At 42.4% G+C, this 21,737-nt stretch overlaps 2 protein-coding genes across 4 annotated transcripts in view; one reads left to right on the top strand and one right to left on the bottom strand.

Annotated features, from left to right (window-relative positions):
* Positions 1-14,640, bottom strand: part of PHACTR4 (phosphatase and actin regulator 4) — a 99,729-nt gene extending 85,089 nt beyond the window's left edge. For 2 of the 3 annotated variants that reach the window (XM_043445216.1, XM_043445217.1), the window contains exon 1: positions 14,513-14,640. The gene's annotated coding sequence lies outside the window, so the exon portion shown is untranslated. The remainder of the gene's footprint in view (positions 1-14,512) is intronic. The other variant, XM_043445219.1, reaches the window with a different exon arrangement.
* Positions 625-1,099, top strand: LOC122426369 (40S ribosomal protein S20-like). Its single transcript, XM_043445230.1, has one exon. The coding sequence runs from the start codon at positions 740-742 to the stop codon at positions 1,097-1,099; it is 360 nt and encodes a 119-aa protein (XP_043301165.1). The 5' UTR covers positions 625-739.
* Positions 14,641-21,737: the final 7,097 nt, after the last annotated feature.

Raw genomic sequence — 21,737 nt, 5'->3', positions numbered from 1 at the left:
TTCCCATCTCTTTCAGAATTTTCCACAGTTTATTGTGATCCACACAGTCGAAGGCTTTGGTGTAGTCAATAAAGCAGAAATATATGTTTTTCTGGAACTCTCTTTCTTTTTCGATGATCCAGTGGATATTGACAATTTGATCTCTGGTTCCTCTGCCTTTTGTAAAACCAGCTTGAACATCTGGAAGTTCACGGTTCACATATTGCTAAAGCCTAGCTTGGAGAATTTTGAGCATTACTTTACTAGCGTGTGAGATGAGTGCAATTGTGTGGTAGTTTGAGCCTTCTTTGGGATTGCCTTTCTTAGAGATTGGAATGAAAATTGACCTTTTCCAGTCCTGTGGCCACTGCTGAGTTTTCCAAATTTGCTGGCACTTTCACAGCATCATCTTTCAGGATTTGAAATAGCTCAACTGGAATTCCAGAATCACATCCACTTGCTTTGTTCGTAGTAATGCTTTCTAACGCCCACTTGACTTCACTTTCCAGGATGTCTGGTTCTAGGTCAGTGATCACACCATTGTGATTATCTGGGCCATGAAGATCTTTTTTGTACATCTAACATCAGTTAAGGGTAAAGACAAAAATGAAACTAATTTTCCATTTCAAGAAAAACTGTGCTCTTTGAGGAAGACGCTGTCGCCACTGCAGCGGAGCTCAGTGCCGCCCGCTCTTGCTCCTGACTCACCGCTGTTCGCTCTCGCCAAGGAACAAGTCGGTCAGGAAGCCGCGCCGCAGTCATGGCCTTTAAAGACACCGGCAAGACTCCCGTGGAGCCAGAGGTGGCCATTCACCGGATTAGGATCACCCTCACCAGCCGCAACTTGAAGTCTCTGGAGAAGGTGTGTGCTGACTTGATCAGAGGCGCGAAGGAAAGGAATCTCAAAGTGAAAGGACCAGTTCGGATGCCTACCAAGACTCTGAGAATAACTACAAGGAAAACTCCTTGTGGTGAAGGTTCTAAGACTTGGGATCGATTCCAAATGAGGATCCATAAGCGACTCATTGACCTGCACAGCCCTTCTGAAATTGTCAAGCAGATCACCTCCATCAGTATTGAGCCAGGAGTCGAGGTAGAAGTCACCATTGCTGATGCCTAAATCAATCTTTTTAATAAATCGATAATCAGTTGTTAAAAAAAAAAAAAGAAAAACTGTGACCTTCTTCTCCTGGTTAAACAGTCCTCTGTCACACTAAGCAGCATGAATCAGCTTTGAAATAGAGGTGCGGCCTACTGATAAGCAATAGTACTCTCAGGAAATGTATCAGTGAGTTATAAAGGGCAGGCCTCAGCAAAGGCAATTCAACATCATTGACCATGACAAAATGTACACCTAGAAAAACGTAGCATGGTTTCTTCCTGGCATTATATATATATATATCACATTATAAGAAAATCCCCCAGAACAAAACATTTTCTTTAAAACTACAGTATTCAAATAAATAAATAAAACTACAGTCTTCAGTGACATGTCAAATCTTTCCAAAAAACAATTTTGGCAGTAAACATTAACTCTGATGAAAATACTATTTATACAATCTCCAAAAATAATTTAACCCAAAACTAAACATGTAAGAAAATTAAATTTCATATCTGTTGTCAAGTTAACCTTTTAAAATAGGTATGTAATTGACACACATGAACAGATAAATGGGAATGATGAGAAGGAATTTACTGAAGAACTACGAACAGTTAATACAAATGAAAATATGTTCAACCTGATTGCTAATAATGAAAATGCCAATGTAAAGTAAGTTTTATTTTGATTTTTCTTGCCTATCAGAATGGCTAAAAATTTGAGACTTCCCTGCTGGTACAGTGGGTAAGAATCCACCTACCAATGCAGGGGACATGGGTTCAACCCCTAGTCAGGAAGATTCTATGCACCGAGGAGCGACTAAGCCCACATGCCACAATTACTGAAGCCTGCACACTCCACGGCCCGAGGGCCACAATCAATGAGCCCCTGTGCTGCAACTACCGAAGCCCAAGTGCCTAGAGCCTGTGTACCGCAACCAGAGAAAGCCCGCACGGAGCAACGAAGACCCAGCGCAGCCAAAAATAAATAAATGAATAAAAAACAGAATAAAATATTTAGTTTGGGGGGAAGAGAAAGGAGAAGAGGAAAGGCACTGATAAAAGGGTCTAAGATGAGTAAGTTCTGGAGACCTAAAGTACAGCATGATGACTATAGTTAATAATAAAGTATTGCATACCTGAAATTTGCTCAGAGTGTGAAGCACTCCATATTTTTAAATATCATATATTAATGGATATATAGAGAATTCAGAAAAATGGTACCGATGATACTATGTGCAGGGCAGCAGAGGAGACAGAGACATAAAGAACAGACTTTTGGACTCAGTGGGAGAAGAAGGCAGAATGATTTAAGAGAACAGCACTGAAACATATACACTACCATACATAAAACAGACAGCCAGTGAGAGTTTTACATATGATGCAGGGAACCCAGAGTCGGTGCTCCGTGACAACCTGCGGGGATGTGGCAGGGAGGGAGGTGAGAGGAGGTTTCAGGAGGGAGGGGACACATGTATGCCTATGGCCGATTCACGTTGCTATATGGCAAAAACCATCACAATATTGTAATTATCCTCCAATTAAAAGAAAGAAAGAAAGAAAATTAAGGAGTTCCCTGCTGGCCCAGTGGTTAGAATTCCAGGCTTTCACTGCTGTGGCCTGGTTTCAATCCCTGGTGGGAAAACCACCGCAAACTGTGCAGCACGGCCAAAAAAAAAAGAAATGAAAAAATAATTTAAACAACGAAGCTCTATATAAATGTTCATATCTGCTGATCCAGTGATTTCATTCTTTCTCTACATTTCTTTTCATTGCGGTATAGCTGAATTACAATGCTGTATTACTGCTATACGGCAAAGTGACTCAGCTATATACACATACACACACACACACACACATTATTTTTCATATTCTCTTCCACTATGGTTTATCATAGGATATTGAAAGTAGCAGTCATTTCATTTTAAAAGAAGAAAGTAACACATGCAAAACCTGTGTGGCAGCATTAAGCCTAATGGTTAAATAATTTGAAACCAACAACAAAGGAATCCTTAGCTCAGTTGTTAACTTTTCTGGGTGGGCCATGACACGTGGCTTGCAGGACCTTCCCCACCAGGGATAGAACCTGGGCTGATGGCAGTGAAAGTGCCAAGTCCTAACCACAAGACCACCAGGGAATCCCCCTTAGTTCAGTTTATTTTCATAAACAGGCACTGTTTAGTGGGGAGAATAAAGAGGTAAATAAGCTACAGAGGGGAAAAGTGCCCTGAAGAGACATGGACAAAGTGCTTTGGGATCACTCAAGGTAAGGATGAATCATTAACCTTTTCTGCCAATTTCTGACCTTTTCTGCCAATTTCTGACCTTTCTGCCAATTTCTGTATTTCCAACCTAAATACAAAGAAGAGCGTAAGCAGCTGGGTAGACAGAATCAAGTATTTTGGTTATCTGCTAGATGAGACTTGCAGGGTCATGGTGGGCTAAGACAGTTCTTTATAAGAGATGATGTTGAGTTCCATCAGAATCAGCCATCCACAAAGGAAACAAACAAACTAAGCAATGTAATTAAGTTCTGTCAGATAATCATAAAATTGCTATTTACCCTTAAAACAGTCAAGAGCTATTTTAAAAATACTCCTGGAAATGTGGCTAACAAGTTCACATTTGAGAGAATAAATACAGAGAATATTTAACAATGGAGGCTGTTTTATTAAGTCACAGATTTGACTCAAGATAAAATCTGATTTTAAATGTACACTTGAAAAAAATCCATTAGCATCACATACTACAAATAAATTTCTAAATTCAATGCACTGACAATATGTACCCTGAGAGGTTTGTCTTACCACTCAGTACCCTGGAACTGAAGGATGCACTTTAAACCAGAGTTCACTCCCTTGTACTGATCACAGTATTAATCCATTTCCTTGCCAGGTATAATCATATCTTTTCTCATATTTACTAAACACTCTACAGTTTTACAAAGACCTCTCACATACATTATCCTGATACTTTTGAAGAAATGGTTACTAGCTCCATTTTATAAGTGAGGAAACTAAAGGTCAGCTGACTTGGATATTCACCTCTAGGAAGTGATGGAGCTGAAATTAGGATCCAGGTTTTCAGATTCCAAAGGTAGTAAATACACTACTTTGAATAAATGTCAGAACTTTCAGACTGTAAAAACAAACATCTGGTACTTTAAATATAATAGAGAAGTTAAACTGAAAACTAAGCTTGAATCTGAAAGCTGTGTGGTTTCAACCACCTCTTCCCTTAAAAAATCAATCACTTATTTTTATTAGTTGGAGGCTAATTACTTTACAATATTGCAGTGGTTTTTGTCATACAGTGACATGAATCAGCCATGGATTTACATGTATTCCCCATCCCGATCCCCCCTCCCACCTCCCTCTCCACCTGATTCCTCTGGGTCTTCCCAGTGCACCAGGCCCGAGCACTTGTCTCATTCATCCAGCCTGGGCTGGTGATCTGTTTCACCCTAGATAGTATACATGTTTCGATGCTGTTCTCTCTAAACATCCCACCCTCGCCTTCTCCCACTAATAAAAATAACTGAAAAAAAAAAAAAAAAGAAAGTAATTGGGAAACTTCGTACAAATTTAAAAAAAAAATACCAAAATACTTATTAATTTCCATAGTTCATCCAAATGGAATTTCATTAGGAAATGATAAACAAGAAGGAAAAATGTAATTTTACCAGGTTTTTATCCAAATAAAAAGTTTCTTTTCAATAAGAAAAAAAAAAAAATCAATCACTAGACACACTTCCTCTCTTAAAACTCCTCGGAATACCACAGAAGTCCTAGAATTTGAGAAAGCAACTAATCCAGACCCTTAAAGAGATGAGAAAATTGAAGCACAAGATACGTGACTTGCTCTGAGTCTCCCATTACAACATAGTGTGTCTTCTCAGGCCCACATCAACAGAATTCAAAAACGTCTGAGAACTGGTGGAGACAGAATGGATAGCTGACTGGGTAATCTGTCCAACCTCAGTAGAGTCCTGAGGTTCGACAGCCCTTTTTGCTCATCTGCTCATCTCTGGTGGCCCTCTTACTTTTTCCATGACTGCTACTCCAAACTTTTAACACTCTTTGGAGTGGCTTGCTTCAGGGCCGGAGGCACTGAGGACAGCAATGCATGCATGGGACCTCTTGAAGGAGGTCGCCATTCTCTTCATTCCCTCCACCATTGTTTGGCCTCAGGTCAAGCAACAGAGAAACAACACAGCTCCGCCCATCAACAGAAAATTGGATTAAAGATTTACTGAAGCATGGCCAAGCCCATCAGAACAAGACCCAGTTTCCCTCTCAGTCAGTCTTTCCCATCAGGAAGGTTCCATAAGCCTCTTATCCTTATCCATCAGAGGGAAGACAGAATGAAAACCACAATCACAGAAAACTAACCAAACTGATCACATGGACCACAGCCTTGTCTAGCTCAATGAAACTATGAGCCATGCTGTGTAGGGCCACCCAAGACGGACAGGTCATAGCAGAGAGTTCTGACAAAACGTGGTCCACTGGAGAAGGGAATGGCAAATCACTTCAGTATTCTTGCCTTGAGAACCCCATGAACAGTATGAAAAGGCAAAAAGGTATGACACTGAAAGATGAACTCCCCAGGTTGGTAGGTGCCCAGTATGATCCTGGAGAAGAGTGGAGAAATAACTCCAGAAAGAATGAAGAGACAGAGCCAAAGCAAAAACAACACCCAGTTGTGGATGTGATGGGTGATGGAAGTTAAGCCTGATGTTGTAAAAAGCAATATTGCATAGGTACCTGGAATTTTAGGTCCATGAATCAAGGCAAATTGGAAATGGTCAAACAGTAGATGGCAAGAGTGAACATCGACATTCCAGGAATCAGTGAACTAAAATGGACTGGAGTGGGTGAATTTAACTCAGATACCATTATATCTACTACTGTGGGTAGCAATCCCTTAGAAGAAATGGAGTAGCCATCATAGTCAACGAAGAGTCCAAAATGCAGTACTTGGATGCAGTCTCAAAAACAACAGAATGATCTCTGTTCATTTCCAAGGCAAACCATTCAATATCACAGTGATCCAAGTCTATGCCCCGACCAGTAATGCTGAAGAAGCTGAAGCTAAATGGTTCTATGAAGACCCACAAGACCTTCCAGAACTAACATCCAAAAAAGATGTCCTCTTCATTATAGGGGACTGGAATGCAAAAGTAGGAAGTCAAGAGCTACCTGGAGTAACAGGTAAATTTGGCCCTGGAGTACAAGATGAAGCAGGTCAAAGGCTAACAGAGTTTTGCCAAGAGAACACACTGGTCATAGCAAACACTTTCTTCCAACAACATAAGAGAAGACTCTACACATGGACATCACCAGATGGTCAATACCAAATCAGATTGCTTATACTGTTTGCAGCCAAAGATGGAGAAGCTCTATACAGTTAGGAAAAAAAAGACCAGGAACTGATTGTGGCTCAGATCATGCACTCCTTATTGCCAAATTCAGACTTAAATTGAAGAAAGTAGGGAAAATCACTAGACCATTCAGGTATGACCTAAATCAAATCCCTTACAATTATACAGTGGAAGTGACAAATAGATTCAAGGGATTAGATCTGATAGACAGAGTGCCCGAAGAACTATGGATGGAGGTTCGTTACACCGTACAGGAGGCAGTGATCAAGACCATTCCCAAGAAAAAGAAATGCAAAACGGCAAAAGGGTTGTCTGACAAGACCTTACAAATAGCTGAGAAAAGAAGAGAAGCTAAAGGCAAAGGAGAAAAGGAAAGATATACCTATTTGAATGCAGAGTTCAAAAGAATATCAAGGAGAGATAAGAAAGCCCTTCTCAGTGATCAATGCAAAGAAATAGAGGAAAACAACAGAATGGGAAAGACTAGAGATCTCTTCAAGAAAATCAGAGACACCAAGGGAACAGTTCACGCAAAGATGAGCACAATAAAGGACAGAAATGGTGTGGACCTAACAGAAGCAGAAGATATTAAGAAGATGTGGCAAGTATACATAGAAGAACTATCCAAAAACAACTTCACGACCCAGATAACCACGATGGTGTGATCACTCACCTAGAGCCAGACATCCTGGAATGTGAAGTCAAGTGGGCCTTAGGAAGCATCACTACAAACAAAGCTAGTGGATGTGATGGAATCCCAGTTGAGCTATTTCAAATCCTAAAAGATGATGCTATTAAAAGTGCTGCACTCAATATGCCAGCAAATCTGGAAAACTCAGCAGTGGCCACAGAACTGGAAAAGGTCAGTTTTCATTCCAATCCCAAAGAAAGACAATGCCAAAGAATGCTCAAGCTACCACACAATTGCACTCATCTCACATGCTAGCAATGCTCATAATTCTCCAAGTCAGGCTTCAAGTGTGAACCGTGAACTTCCAGCAGTACGTGAACTATGAACTTCCAGATTTTCAAGCTGGATTTAGAAAAGGCAGATGAACCAGAGATCAAACTTCTAACATCCGCTGGATCATAGAAACAGCAAGAGAGTTCCAGAAAAACATCTACTTTTGCTTTATTGACTATACCAAAGCCTTAGACTGTGTGGATCACAACAAACTGGAAAATTCTTAAAGAGAAGGGAATACCAGACCACCTGACCTGCCTCCTGAGAAATCTGTATGCAGGTCAAGACCCAACAGTTAGAACTGGACATGGAACAACAGACTGGTTCCAAATCAGGAAAGGAGTACGTCAAAGCTGTTTATTGTCACCCTGCTTATTTAACTTATATGCAGAGTATATCATGTGAAATGCCAGGCTGGATGAAGCACAAGCTGGAATCAAGATTGCCAGAAGAATTATCAATAACCTCAGATATGTAGATGACACTACCCTTACGGCAGAAAGCAAAGAACTAAAGAGCTTCTTGATGAAAGTGCTGTGAAACAGCTGGCTTAAAACTCAACATTCAGAAAACTAACATCATGACATCCATTCCCATCACTTCATGGCAAACAGATGGGGAAACAATGGAAACAGTGACAGACTTTATTTTTTGGGCTCCAAAATCACTGCAGATGGTGAATGCAGCCATGAAATTAAAAGACGCTTGCTCCTTGGAAGAAAAGCTATGACCAACCTAGACAACATATTAAAAATAAGAGACATTAGCTTGCCAACAAAGGTCCATCTAGTCAAAGCTATAATTTTTCCAGTAGTCATGTATGGATATGAGAGTTGGACTATAAAGAAAGCTGAGTGCTGAAGAATTGATGCTTTTGAACTGTGGTGTTGGAGAAGACTCTTGAGAGTCCCTTGGACTGCAAGGAGACCAACCAGTCAATCCTAAAGGAAATCAATCCTGAATATTCATTGGAAGGGCTGATGCTGAAGCTGAAACTCCAATACTTTGGCCACCTGATGCAAAGAAAAGACTCTGATGCTGGGAAGATTGAAGGTGGGAGAAGGGGACGACAGAGGATGAGATAGTTGGATGGCATCACCAACTCGATGGACATGAGTTTGAGTAGGCTCCAGGAGTTGGTGACTGACAGGGAAGCCTGGCGTGCTGTAGTCCATGGGGTCACAAAGAGTCAGACACAACTGAGTGACTGAACTGAACTGGAGTCCTCTAGCCCACTCTATCCTTTGATCATTCTGCAGATAACTCATTCATTCAGAAAGGAAAATATTCTTTTTTTTAGAAAGGAAAATATTAAAAAAGAAGAAATCATAAAGCATTAACAGACCCTATAGGTAGAAATTATTAAACTTTGAAGTCAATATATATCTGGGTTCCAGATTTCTTCAGTTCCATAAAGGTGTCTTTTGGAAATTTAATCTCTCTGAGCCATACCTCCCTTCAGCTGTCAAATGGGAATATCTAACCAAGCTATGGGCTTCCCAGGTGGCGCTAGTAGGAAAGAAACCGCCTGCCAATGCAGGAGACACAAGAGACATGGGCTTGATCTCTGAGTCAGGAAGATCCCTGCAGGAGAGCATAACAACCTACTGTAGTATTCTTGCCTGGAGAATCCCATGGATAGAGGAGCCTGGAGGGCTACAGTCCACAGGGTCACAAAGAGTCAGACGTGACTTAGCAAGCACGCACGCACCCAAGTTATAGAATTTTTGTAAAATTAAATGAAACAGCACACAGAAAAGTGCCTAGATCAGTGGGTACAAAATAGGCTGATGGGAAGACTTCTCTGGCAGTCCAGTGGTTGACTTTTTCTTCCAGTGTAGGGACTCCAGGGTCAATCCCTGGTTGGGAAGATGAAATCCTAGGTGTCTCTCAGCCAAAAAAAAAAAAAGAACCAAAAACAGAAACAATATTGTAACAAACTAAAAATCAGCTGTTGGTAACTTACTCCAAATTCAACTTTCACTTTGATCATTTCCAAATATATCTTCTTCTATCCCTTCTTCATGTTTCCTTTTCAAGGATCACCTCTCTATGAGCTTTGATTTTATCTCCTCCCAAGGTTTCTCTATTATCTTCCTTTTCTTTTGTGTAGATCTTCAGTACCTGCTTCTCCACTGGCTCCTTTTCTTTTCTTTAAACATGTCAAGTCTCTCTCATCTTTTAAAATCAAAACAAAACCAAAAAAAAAAGGCTCTCAATCCTACCTCCTATTTAGCACTTATGCTAAATATGCTCCTAAACCCTCTAATCTATCCTGAAAATAGCAAACAATTAGCTGTCAAAACAGATCAGATTATATCAATTTCCTACTAAAAAACTTTTGATGGTTTAGCAATTCCTTAATCATAAAAGCTAACGTCATTCTTTTCTTTTTTTGCGGGGCGGGGGGGTGGGGCGGGCAGACCTTTGCACAGTTTGCAGGATCTTAGTTCCCCAACCAGAGGATGAATTCAGGTCACAGCAGTAAAAGTGCTAAACCCTAACCACAGAGCCAGCAGGGAGCTCCCGCAGCCTGAAGTCTTCAACAAGCACCCAGAATCTTTCTCAGCATGTAGCCATCAATTGCTCCTTTCACCAGACACTGCACTTTTCAACTTCTCAGTCCCACTGGTCCAGAGACCCCTAAGAACTGCACAACTTTCTAGAATGATGTGCATATGCTTGCTCATATGCACTTTTCTGGGAAGAAAAATCTATTGCTATTCTCAAATTTTCTAGAGGAGGAGGGGTACCTGAACCAAAAAAAAAAAAAAAATGTAAAAACCAACTGTAATTACCTTTAGCCGTATCAGACACATACCTTATACTTTAGCATCTCCATTCCTATACTCAAACTGCCCCCTCTGGCTGGAATAACTTTAACTGTTCTTATTAATCCCTCCAGAACAAGCTCAAAAAAAAAAAAAAAAAAAAAATTAACTTCCTCTCTAATGCCTTCTTTCACTGTCTACCAGAACAGAATCATTCAGTCCCTTATCGTATCAATATAGCACACCCCTATTTAACACTCACTAGCCTATTAGGTGTTGTAATGTTATAAGCTTTAAGGCAGAAGCTATATACCTTCATACCTTTGTACCGCTGGAACATAGCCCAGGTACCAAGCACATGATGGGCAAAACAAAAATATCTGCTGAGTAAAAGATCCATTTTAGCACTCAACTGTTGTCTATTTTTGTTACTCATTCACTCAATCACCAAACATTTTTGAAGTTCCAATGCAATACCTGAAGCTGTGTGCTAAGCAGTAAGGATGTAGATTAGGGCATGGCACCTGACATTAAGACAGTTATTAATAACCTGTGACAATATAGAATAAGAATGGTCTTATTTGATAGGTTTGATAGGTTTAAAAAGGCCTACATGAAGGGTTATGGTAGCCCTGTAAAGATGTGTCTAATAGTCACAGAAGGTTTACCAATGGGACATCAGGTTCTCTCAGAACAGAGAATCCAGCCATTCTGTCTTTTCTTTACAAACAACTTTCCCCCAATGTTCCTTTTCCTTTTCTAATAGTAGTAACAGTAACTTACCACAGGAATGTGGAAAGGTACAATGCAACCAAATTTTTATCCTACTTGATTCTGGAAACAATTCAAACTAGGTAGAATAGGAATCATTACACCTATGGTAAAGATGAGAAAACTAAAGATCAAAGAGCTTACTGCTGAAAACTGCACACTACATAAGAGAGGATTTATTTAATATTTATTTACAGTCTTACTACTACATTCTCACCACCACCACCACCACACCCCCGCCCAATCCACCCCTAATCACTTTGTAAGCCCCAAAGAAAAAAGATTTTTGTTCTCATTGCTTTCTTCTCAGGCACTGCAAAAAAGCTTAAAACACAACAGGCTCTCAATAAATATTCATTGACTGAATTGATCTGAAACAGAGTAGACCAACAGCAAAAACACAAGTTAAAAAAACTCCTTTCCATTATGATGGTTTAATAAAAGATTTAAAACAGGCTTCTACTAGTTAGAAAGGCTAGACTAATTGTATTGACTCAATTCCACTGGCATGTAATGCATTTTATCTAAGAAGAATTTAAGGAGGTGAAGTAGGTTTCTATTTCTGATGTCACATTCATGGCATGTACTGACATAAACCCAAGGCTTACACTGCAAGTCTGAGACTGATCAAAGGTTTTCTTAAGAGCAACAACTAAGAAAGTACTTTCTTGTGTCTTGACTCTTTGACTAGAAAAATATATGAATGTCAGTCTTTCTTCAATAGCCAAAGCTGCTGTAAATATGGTCTCCAACATACTTCTTAATGTCTTTAAGCAAATATTAGTCAAAACCGTTTAGTAAATAAAACTTTGAATAACCATTAGTCAAAACCACAGCTCAATAACTCATCATCCTTCCCCACCTCCGGGGCCCCATAAAACTGCCATTCTGCCTAGGCACAAGGATCCCGGCAGACCATAAGACAAGGCGATGGAAGCAATGTTCAGCATGTCTTTTCGAAATGACATTGTTTGTGGTTCTAGAAACTCTTAAAAATCAGGTGCTGCAATTGAAAATATTTCCATTATTTTTCTCCGATATTTAAATTTCAGCAAATCACAAGCTGTTGCCGGTGTTATGATAAATAACTGCAATAGGTGTGAGGTAATGTATGATAGAGTACTGGATCTGGAGTAAGGTTCACTTGACTGTATCCTACCCAGGTTAGCTTTGTGACCTCCAGCAAGTCACTTAACATTTCAGAGGCTGTAAACATAACACTTTATAGCTGTAAAATGAGAGAACCACCATCTCGAAGTGAGAATTCAATCATATAATGTAGGATTTTCCTGGTGGTACAGTTGGTAAGAATCTGCCTGCCAATGCAAGGGACACGGGTTCAATCCCTGGTCCGGGAAGATTCTATGTAACTCGGAGCAACAAAGCCTACAGCCCATGCTCTGCAACAAAAAAGCCACTGCAATGAGAAACCCTCACACTGTAACGAAGAATAGCCCCCACTCACTGCAACTAGAGAAAGCCTGCATGCAGCACAGCCAAAAAAAAAAAAAATTATATAATGTATATGAACTACTTCTAAAAAACAGCACTGTATGAATTCCCTGGCAATCCAGTAGTTAGGACTCTGCACTTCCACTGCAGGGGGGCATGGGTTTGAGCCCTGGTAGGGGAGCTAAGGAGAAGGCAATGGCAACCTACTCCAGTACTCTCGCCTGGAAAATCCCATGGACGGAGGAGCCTGGTAGGCTACAGTCCATGGGGTTGCTAAGAGTTTCAGACAGGACTGAGCGACTTCACTTTCACTTTTCCTTTCATGCATTGGAGAAGGAAATGGCAACCCACTCCGATGTTCTTGCCTGGAGAATCCCAGTGATGGGGGAGCCTGGTGGGCTGCCGTCTATGGGGTCGCACAGAGTCGGACACGACTGAAGCGACTTAGCAGCAGCAGCAGAGGAACTAAATCTTGCAAGCCAGGTGGCGAGGCCCCCCAAAAAGGCACTGATAGCACTGTCATGTTTGAACAAATAATTAACAGTCAAGTTCTAGAGTAATTCTGTGGTTGCTTCTTCAAAGCAGAGTCAGAAAAACACAATCCCCACTCATTAACAGATTACGAATCGAACATTTCCTATTTCCAGTAGTCAGATATGGATGTGAGAGTTGGGCCATAAAGAAGGTTGAGCTCGGAACAACTGATGCTTTCAAACTGGGGTGCTGGAAGAGACTATTGACAGTCCCTTGGACAGCAAGGAAATCAAACCAGTCAATCTTAAAGGAAATCAACCCTGAATATTCATTGGAAGGACTGATGCTGAAGCTGAAGATGCAATACTCTGGCCACCTGATGCGAAGAGCCAACTCATTGGAAAAGACCCTGATGCTGGGAAAGACTGAAGGCAGGAGAAGGGGAAGACAGAGGACGAGATCGTTGGATAACATCAGAAACTCAATGAACATGAATTTGAGCAAACTCCGGAAGATAGTAAAGGACAGGAAAGCCTGGCGTGCTGCAGTCCAAGGGGTCGCAGAGAGTCCGACCAACTGGATTTAGCAACTGAAGAACAACAAACCCCTACACAGTATCAGTAACACAATTTGGGAGTCTCAGCGGTAAATCACTTCTATTAAAAGAGTTAGCTTTCTAGAAGCCACTAGGTTTCTGGTTTCTCTATAAAGCAGGTCCTTCTATTAATGGACGTCTGCTTTCAACTTTTGTTTTAAGCAGAAGTAAAACGTGGGATTTGCGGGGAATAGGGGACGGTTGGATGAACTACTGTAGACTTTTTCTGCGTGCTGTGATGAAGAGGCTGCTCGCTGCCCTAGAAATCACTTTCTCTTCTCCGAGATTCTAAAGGTATGTGAACTACCATTCTGGCCATTCGCATAGGTTCTGTGATTTCCTCGATCACAGCCGTGACCCATACAGACAGAGCAGCAAATCCGATTCTTTCCCGGTTTCTGTGGGAGCGGGACTCGCTTCTTTCCCATAGGCCCATCCCCCTATCGAGAAAAATGCCTGGAGGAGATTAGTGTCGTGAGGCCACCCGGGGCTGACATTTAAGAGTTGGACAATAAACTCGAGGTTTTCGGCAGAAACTCCGTCTGCCTCGCCTGTGCTCCGAAGCCTTCGAGCTGCCCAGCTGGGATGCAGAGGTATGAGGGAGGGCAGGTTTGAAAAATGGACTTCGACCCGATCTGGTTACAGTGACCGGATTCCCAGGGACCGGCCCCCCATCAAGGAATGACCCGGCGAGCTCCCCCGAGGAGGTGACTCCATGCCCGGGCACAAAGGGGCGAAAAGCTGCCGAGACAAAAGGGCCCCGCCAAGTCGGTGGGCGGAGAGGGCAAGCCCGCGCGGGGCGCGCCGCAGGCGGGGAAGCCACGGGAGACGGTTGTGGGAGGGCGGAGGAGGCGGCGGCGGCCATCGCCCGCCCCGCCCTGGCTCGAAGCGACCCCGGCCCGGCCGTTACCCTCGCCCGCACCGCAAGCCCCTCGCGGAGCCGAGAGCGCGGCCCGAGCCTACCCGGCACCCGCAGGCCGACCCTGTGCACTTCCCGCTCACTTTCCTTTACTCGCCAAACTCACCCGGGGCTCCGCCGCCGCCGCCTCAGCCTCCACAGCAGTTTCCCCCGGAAATCCTACCTGGCCTGCCGGCCGCCAGGCTAGCCACAGGCTTCGGCCCCCAGGAGGGGGGAAAGGCAGCGGGAGGGACAGCGAGGGGTAGGAAGTGCCGCCGCGGGGGCTCATGGGACTTGTAGTCTCTGAGAGGAGCCGGCTACGGCGGGGGCCGGACAAAATGGCGGGAACCTGTCTCTCAGCTCTGGGCTGGTCGTTCCCATACGGCGTCTCTCAGCATGCGCCGCCCGCTGCATGTAAGAGAGGCTGGGGGCACTTTTCCTGGTCCGGGGGAGGACAAAGGCATTTGGACTTGGAAGGAGAGAGTTCAGTACTGGGCTCCAGGGGGTGCTCAGGGTGCAGGTGTGCTCTCATAGAAATCTGTGTCCAACCCCTGTCCGGCTGAATTTCTATTATGAAGTGAAGTGAAGCCGCTCAGTCGTGTCTGGCTCTGTGCGACCCCATGGACTGTAGCCTACCAGGTTCCTCCTTCCATGGGATTTTCCAGATAGGAATAATCTTACCAAAGTGGTGGCGTGTGGGGGTGGGGTGAGGGGGTGTGAAACAAGACTATTGAGGGTCAGTTTGAAATGCAGTACACTTAAAAGCAAGTTCTCCTCGATTTTTGTGCATAAGGAAGAAACCCAGGATTCCTTTTTATTATCTCCTTCAGCCGCTTAAGTCCAGTCATCCCTGTTCCTTATCAGTTTTCCCACTACTATCTAGGGGAACACACCATCACCTTTCCAAATTTCTTTAGTTTCAGGCCTCTAGGCAGTCCACACCCTTCAAACACCTTCCTTCCCACTGCCAGAGGATCTTTCTAAATGCCAAACCCATTGTGTCTCAAATAAGTTAGACCTAAATGTAAAACTTTGAGCTACAAAACTTCTAGAGTAAAATACAGGAGAAAATTCGTGTGACTTTCAAACACACAATAAAGGAGACAAACTGATAAAACTGCACATCATCAGACTTAACATTTCTGCTCTTTAAAACACGGTTATGAAAATGAAAAGGCAAGCCAAAGACCTGGGTGAAATGGTAGCAAAACCTATAGCCAACAAAGGACTAGTATCTACAACACACAAAGAACTCTTTCAACTCAAGACAAACAGCCTAGTTAAAAAAGAAAAAAAGATTTGAACAGAGACACTTTATCAAAGATGATAAATGAATGGCAAATAAATGCATAAAAGATATTAAGGAAATGCAAATTAAAACCACAGTAAGATAACATTACACACCCACTGAGATGGCAAACATTAAAAAGACTGGCAGTTATCAAGTGTTAGCAAGACTGTAGTGCAACGGGAATTCTCATTCATTGCTGGTGGGATTGTAAGATGATACAGCCACTCTGAGAAACAGTCTGGCAGTTTCTTTAAAAATTAAATATACATCTACCATATGGCCCAACCATTTACCTACATTAGGTATTTACGCAAGAAAATGAAAGTGTACATCTGCAGAAAGACTTGAAGGTGAATGTTCACAGCAGCTTTATTTGTAACTAGCCAAAGACTGGAAACAACTCAAATGTGCTCCAAAAGGTAAATGGAAGGACTTCCCTGGTGGTCCAGTGGCTAAGACTCCATGCACCCAATGCAGAGGGTCCAGGTTCAATCCCTGGTCAGGGAACTAGATCTGACATGTTACAACTAAGTTCTCATCTGCAACTGAAAGATCCTGAGTGCCACAAGTAAGACGAGGCACAGCCAAGTAAATATATGTATATCTTAAAGTAAATGGGCATTTCCCTGATGGTACAGTGAATAAGAATCTCCCTGCCAATGCACGGGACACGGGTTCGATCCCTGGTCTGGGAAGATTCCACATGCTGCGGAGCAACTAAACCTGAATGCCACAGCTACTGAGCCTACGTCCTGCAGCTACTGAAGTCTGTGTGCCTAGAGCCTGCACTCAGCAGCAAGAGAAGGCCTTGTAATGCGAAGCCCTCGCACCGTAACTGAAGAGTACCCCACTTCTCTGAAACAGAGAAAAGCCAGCACAGTAACAACGACTCAGCCCAACCAAAACATATATAAATAAATTTATAATAAAAAAGTAAATGAATATTTATACAATGGAATACTCTTCAGTAATAAAAAGGAATGAGCTACTAATACATATGACTTAATGATGAATCTTAATTACTGAGTGAAAGAAGTCAGACATAAAAGAGTATATCTGATCTGGTTACATTTACATAAATTCTAGGAATTATCCTGAAAAAAAAACCAGAATAAGTGGTTGCCTGGGGCCAAAGAAGCGGAAGCACAACAGTGTGGGATAATAAAGGAATTGAGGTAACTTTTGGGGTGACAGGTGTTGACTGAAAAAAAAATGCACAACATAAAAGTTGACGTTAATGTTTTATTTGGTTGATAAACCTGAGGACTTCACCCTGGGACACAATATCTCAGATAACTCTGAGAGACTGTTCTGAAGAGGCAAGGAGGGAGCCAGGATATGCAGGAGTTTTTGCAACAAAGACTAAGTAGTGGGAACATCAAAAGATTCAGTTCAGTTCGATTCAGTTCAGTTCAATTCAGTTCAGTCGCTCAGTCATGCCCAACTCTTTGCAACCCCATGGGCTGCAGCACCCCAGGCTTCCCTGTCCATCACCAACTCCCAGAGCTTGCTTAAACTCGTGTCCATTGAGTCAGTGATGCCATCCAGCCATCTAATTATCTGTTGTGCCCTTCTCCTCCTGCCTTCAATCTTTTCCAGCATCAAGGTCTTTTCTAATAGGTCAGTTCTTTGCATCAGGTGGTCAAAGTATTGGAGCTTCAGTTTCAGCCCTTCCAATGAATATTCAGGACTGATTTCCTTTAGGATTGACTGGTTTGATCTCCTTGCTGTCCAAAGGATTCTCAAGAGTCTTTGCAACCCCACAGTTCAAAAGCATCAGTTCTTCCATGCTCTGCTTTCTTTACGGTTCAATTCTCACATCCATATATGACTACTGGAAAAAACATAGCTTTGACTAGATGAACCTTTATCGGCAGAGTAATGTCTCTGCTTTTTAGTATGCTACCTAGGTTGGTCATAACTTTTCTTCCAAGGAGCAAGCGTCTTTTAATTTCATGGCAGCAGTCACCATCTGCAGTGATTTTGGAGCCCAAGGAAAGAAAGTCTCTCACTGTTTCCATTGTTTCCCCATCTATTTGCCATGAAGTGATGGGGATGGATGCCATGATCTTAGTTTTCTAAATGTTGAGTTTTAAGCAAACTTTTTCACTCTCCTCTTTCACTTTCATCAAAGGGCTCTTTAGTTCCTCTTCGCTTTCTGCCATAAGGGTGGTTTCATCTGCATATCTGAGGTTATTGATATTTCTCCTGGCAATCTTGATTCCAGCTTGTGCTTCATCCAGTCCGGCATTTAGCATGATTTACTCTGCATATCATGCATACCCACGCCCGAGGTGAAGGGTGGCGGCCGAGAGGAGCAACCCCACGTCCAAGGAGCGGCTGCTGCGAGGGCATAGGAGGGCCGAGAGGAGCTACTCCACATTTGAGGTCAGGAGGGGGAGCCATGAGGAGATACCCCTCATCCAAGGTAAGGAGCAGCGGCTGCGCTTTGCTGGAGCAGCCGTGAACAGATACCCCACGTCCAAGGTAAGAGAAACCCAAGTAAGACGGTAGGTGTTGCGAGAGGGCATCAAGGGGCAGGCACACTGAAACCATAATCACAGAAAACCAGCCAATCTGATCACAGGACCACAGCCTTGTCTAACTCAACGAGACTGAGCCATGCCGTGGGGGGCCACCCAAGACGGACGGGTCATGGTGGAGAGGTCTGACAGAATGTGGTCCACTGGAGAAGGGAATGGCAAACCACTTCAGCGTTCTTGCCTTGAGAACACCATGAACAGTATGGAAAGGCAAAATGATAGGATACTGAAAGAGGAACTCCCCAGGTCGATAGGTGCCCAGTATGCTACTGGACATCAGTGGAGAAATAACTCCAGAAAGAATGAAGGGATGGACACAGCAAGATCCTCTATGACCCACCTCCCATAATATTGGAAATAAAAGCAAAAATAAACAAATGGGACCTAATGAAACTTAAAAGCTTTTGCACAACAAAGGAAACTATAAGCAAGGTGAAAAGACAGCCTTCAGAATGGGAGAGAATAATGGCAAACGAAGTAACAGACAAAGGATTAATCTCAAAAATATACAAGCAACTCCTGCAGCTCAATTCCAGAAAAATAAATGACCCAATCAAAAAATGGGCCAAAGATCTAAACAGACATTTCTCCAAAGAAGACATACAGATGGCTAACAAACACATGAGAAGATGCTCAACATCACTCATTATCAGAGAAATGAAAATCAAAACCACAGTGAGGTACCATTACACGCCAGTCAGAATGGCTGCTATCCAAAAGTCTACAAGCAATAAATGCTGGAGAGGGTGTGGAGAAAAGGGAACCCTCTTACACTGTTGGTGGGAATGCAAACTAGTACAGCCGCTATGGAGAACAGTGTGGAGATTCCTTAAAAAACTGGAAATAGAACTGTCATATGACCCAGCAATCCCACTCCTGGGCATACACACTGAGGAAACCAGAACTGAAAGTGACACGTGTACCCCAATGTTCATCACAGCACTGTTTATAATAGCCAGGACATGGAAGCAACCTAGATGCCCATCAGCAGACGAATGGATAAGGAAGCTGTGGTACATATACACCATGGAATATTACTCAGCCTTTAAAAAGAATTCATTTGAATCAGTTCTAATGAGATGGATGAAACTGGAGCCCATTATACAGAGTGAAGTAACCCAGAAAGATAAACACCAATACAGTATACTGATGCATATATATGGAATTTAGAAAGATGGTAACAATAACCCTATATGTAAGACAGAAAAAGAGACACAGATGTATAGAACAGACTTTTGGACTCTATGGGAGAAGGCGAGGGTGGGATGATCTGAGAGAATAGCAATGAACCATGCATATTATCAAGTGTGAAACAGATCGCCAGTCCAGGTTGGATGCATGAGACAAGTGCTCAGGGCTGGTGCACTGGGATGACACAGAGGGATAGGATGGGGAGGGAGGGGGGAGGGGGGTTCAGGATGAGGAACACATGTAAATCCATGGCTGATTCATGTGAATGTATGGCAAAAACCACTACAATATTGTAAAGTAATTAGCCTCCAACTAATAAAAATACAGGGAAAAAAAAAAAACAAGAATGAAGGGATGGAGCCAAAGCAAAAACAATACCCAGTTGTGGATGTGACTGGTGATAGGAGCAAGGTCTGATACTGTAAAGAGCAATATTGCATAGGAACCTGGAATTTTAGGTCCATGAATCAAGGCAAATTGGAAGCGGTCAAACAGGAGATGGCAAGAGTGAGCGTCGACATTCGAGGAATCAGTGAACTAAAATGGACTGGAATGGGTGAATTTAACTCAGATGACCATTATATCTACTACTGTGGGCAGGAATCCCTTAGAAGAAATGGAGTAGCCATCATGGTCAACAAAAGAGTCCGAAATGCAGTACTTGGATGCAATCTCAGAAATGACAGAATGATCTCTGTTCATTTCCAAGGCAAACCATTCAATATCACGGCAATCCAAGCTATGCCCCAACCAGTAACGCTGATGAAGCTGAAGTTGAACGGTTCTATGAAGACCTACAAGACGTTTTAGAACTAACACCGAAAAAAGATGTCCTTTTCATTATAGGGGACTCGAATGCAAAAGTAAGAAGTCAAGAAATATCTGGAGTAACAGGCAAGTTTGGCCTTGGAGTACAGAATGAAGCAGGGCAAAGGCTAGTTTCCCAAGAGAACTCATTGGTCATAACAAACACTTTCTTCCAACAACGTAAGAGAAGACTCTACACATGGACATCACCAGATGGTCAACACCAAAATCAGACTGATTATATTCTTTGCAGCCAAAGATGGAGAAGCTCTATACAGTCAGCAAAAACAAGACCGGGAGCTGACTGTGGCTCAGATCATGAACTCCTGATTGCCAAATTCAGACTTAAATTGAAGAAAGTAGGGAAAACTACTAGACCATTCAAGTATGACCTAAATCAAATCCCTTATGATTATACAGTGGAAGTGAGAAATAGATTTAAGGGACTAGATATGATAGACAGAGTGCCTGATGAACTATGGACGGAGGTTCATGACATTGTACAGGAGACAGGGATCAAGACCATCCCCATGGAAAAGAAATGCAAAAAAGCAAAGTGGCTGTCTGAGGAGGACTTACAAATAGCTGTGAAAAGAAGAGAAGTGAAAAGCAAAGGAGAAAAGGAAAGATATTCCCATTTGAATGCAGAGTTCCAAAGAATAGCAAGGAGAGATAAGAAACCTTCCTCAGTGATCAATGCAAAGAAATAGAGGAAAACAACAGAATGGGAAAGACTAGAGATCTCTTCAAGAAAATTAGAGATACCAAGGGAATATTTCATGCAAAAATGGGCTCGATAAAGAACAGAAATGATATGGACCTAACAGAAGCAGAAGATCTTAAGAAGAGGTGGCAAGAATATACAGAAGAACTGTACAAAAAGGATCTTCACAACCCAGATAATCACGATGGTGTGATCACTCACCTAAAGCCAGACATCCTGGAATGTGAAGTCAAGTGGGCCTTAGGAATCATCACTACGAACAAAGCTAGTGGAGGTGATAGAATTCCAGTTGAGCTATTTCAAATCCTGAAACTTGATGCTGTGAAAGTGCTGCACTCAATATGCCAGCAAATTTGGAAAACTCAGCAGTGGCCACAGGACTGGAAAAGGTCAGTTTTCATTCCAATCCCAAAGAAAGGCAGTGCCAAAGAATGCTCAAACTACCGCACAATTGCACTCATCTCACACGCTAGTAAAGTAAAGCTCAAAATTCTCCAAGCCAAACTTTTGCAATACATGGACTGTGAACTTCCAGATGTTCAAGTTGGATTTAGAAAAGACAGAAGAACCAGAGATCAAATTGCCAACATCCGCTGGATCATAAAGCAAGAGAGTTCCAGAAAAACATCTATTTCTGCTTTATTGACTACACTAACATCTTTGACTGTGTGGATCACAATAAACTGTGGAAAATTCTGAAAGAGATGGGAATACCAGACCACCTGACTTGCCTCTTGAGAAACCTATATGCAGGTCAGGAAGCAGCAGTTAGAACTGGACATGGAACAACAGACTG

The sequence above is a fragment of the Cervus canadensis genome, chromosome 24, assembly GCF_019320065.1.
Source record: "Cervus canadensis isolate Bull #8, Minnesota chromosome 24, ASM1932006v1, whole genome shotgun sequence".
NCBI lineage: Eukaryota > Metazoa > Chordata > Mammalia > Artiodactyla > Cervidae > Cervus > Cervus canadensis.
Note: the sequence above shows the minus strand (reverse complement) of the source record. Positions and strands in the feature narration are given on the sequence as shown.

Coding starts and splice junctions, on each gene's coding strand:
- LOC122426369 (XM_043445230.1), top strand. CDS start 740: ATGGCCTTTAAAGACACCGGCAAGACTCCCGTGGAGCCAGAGGTGGCC.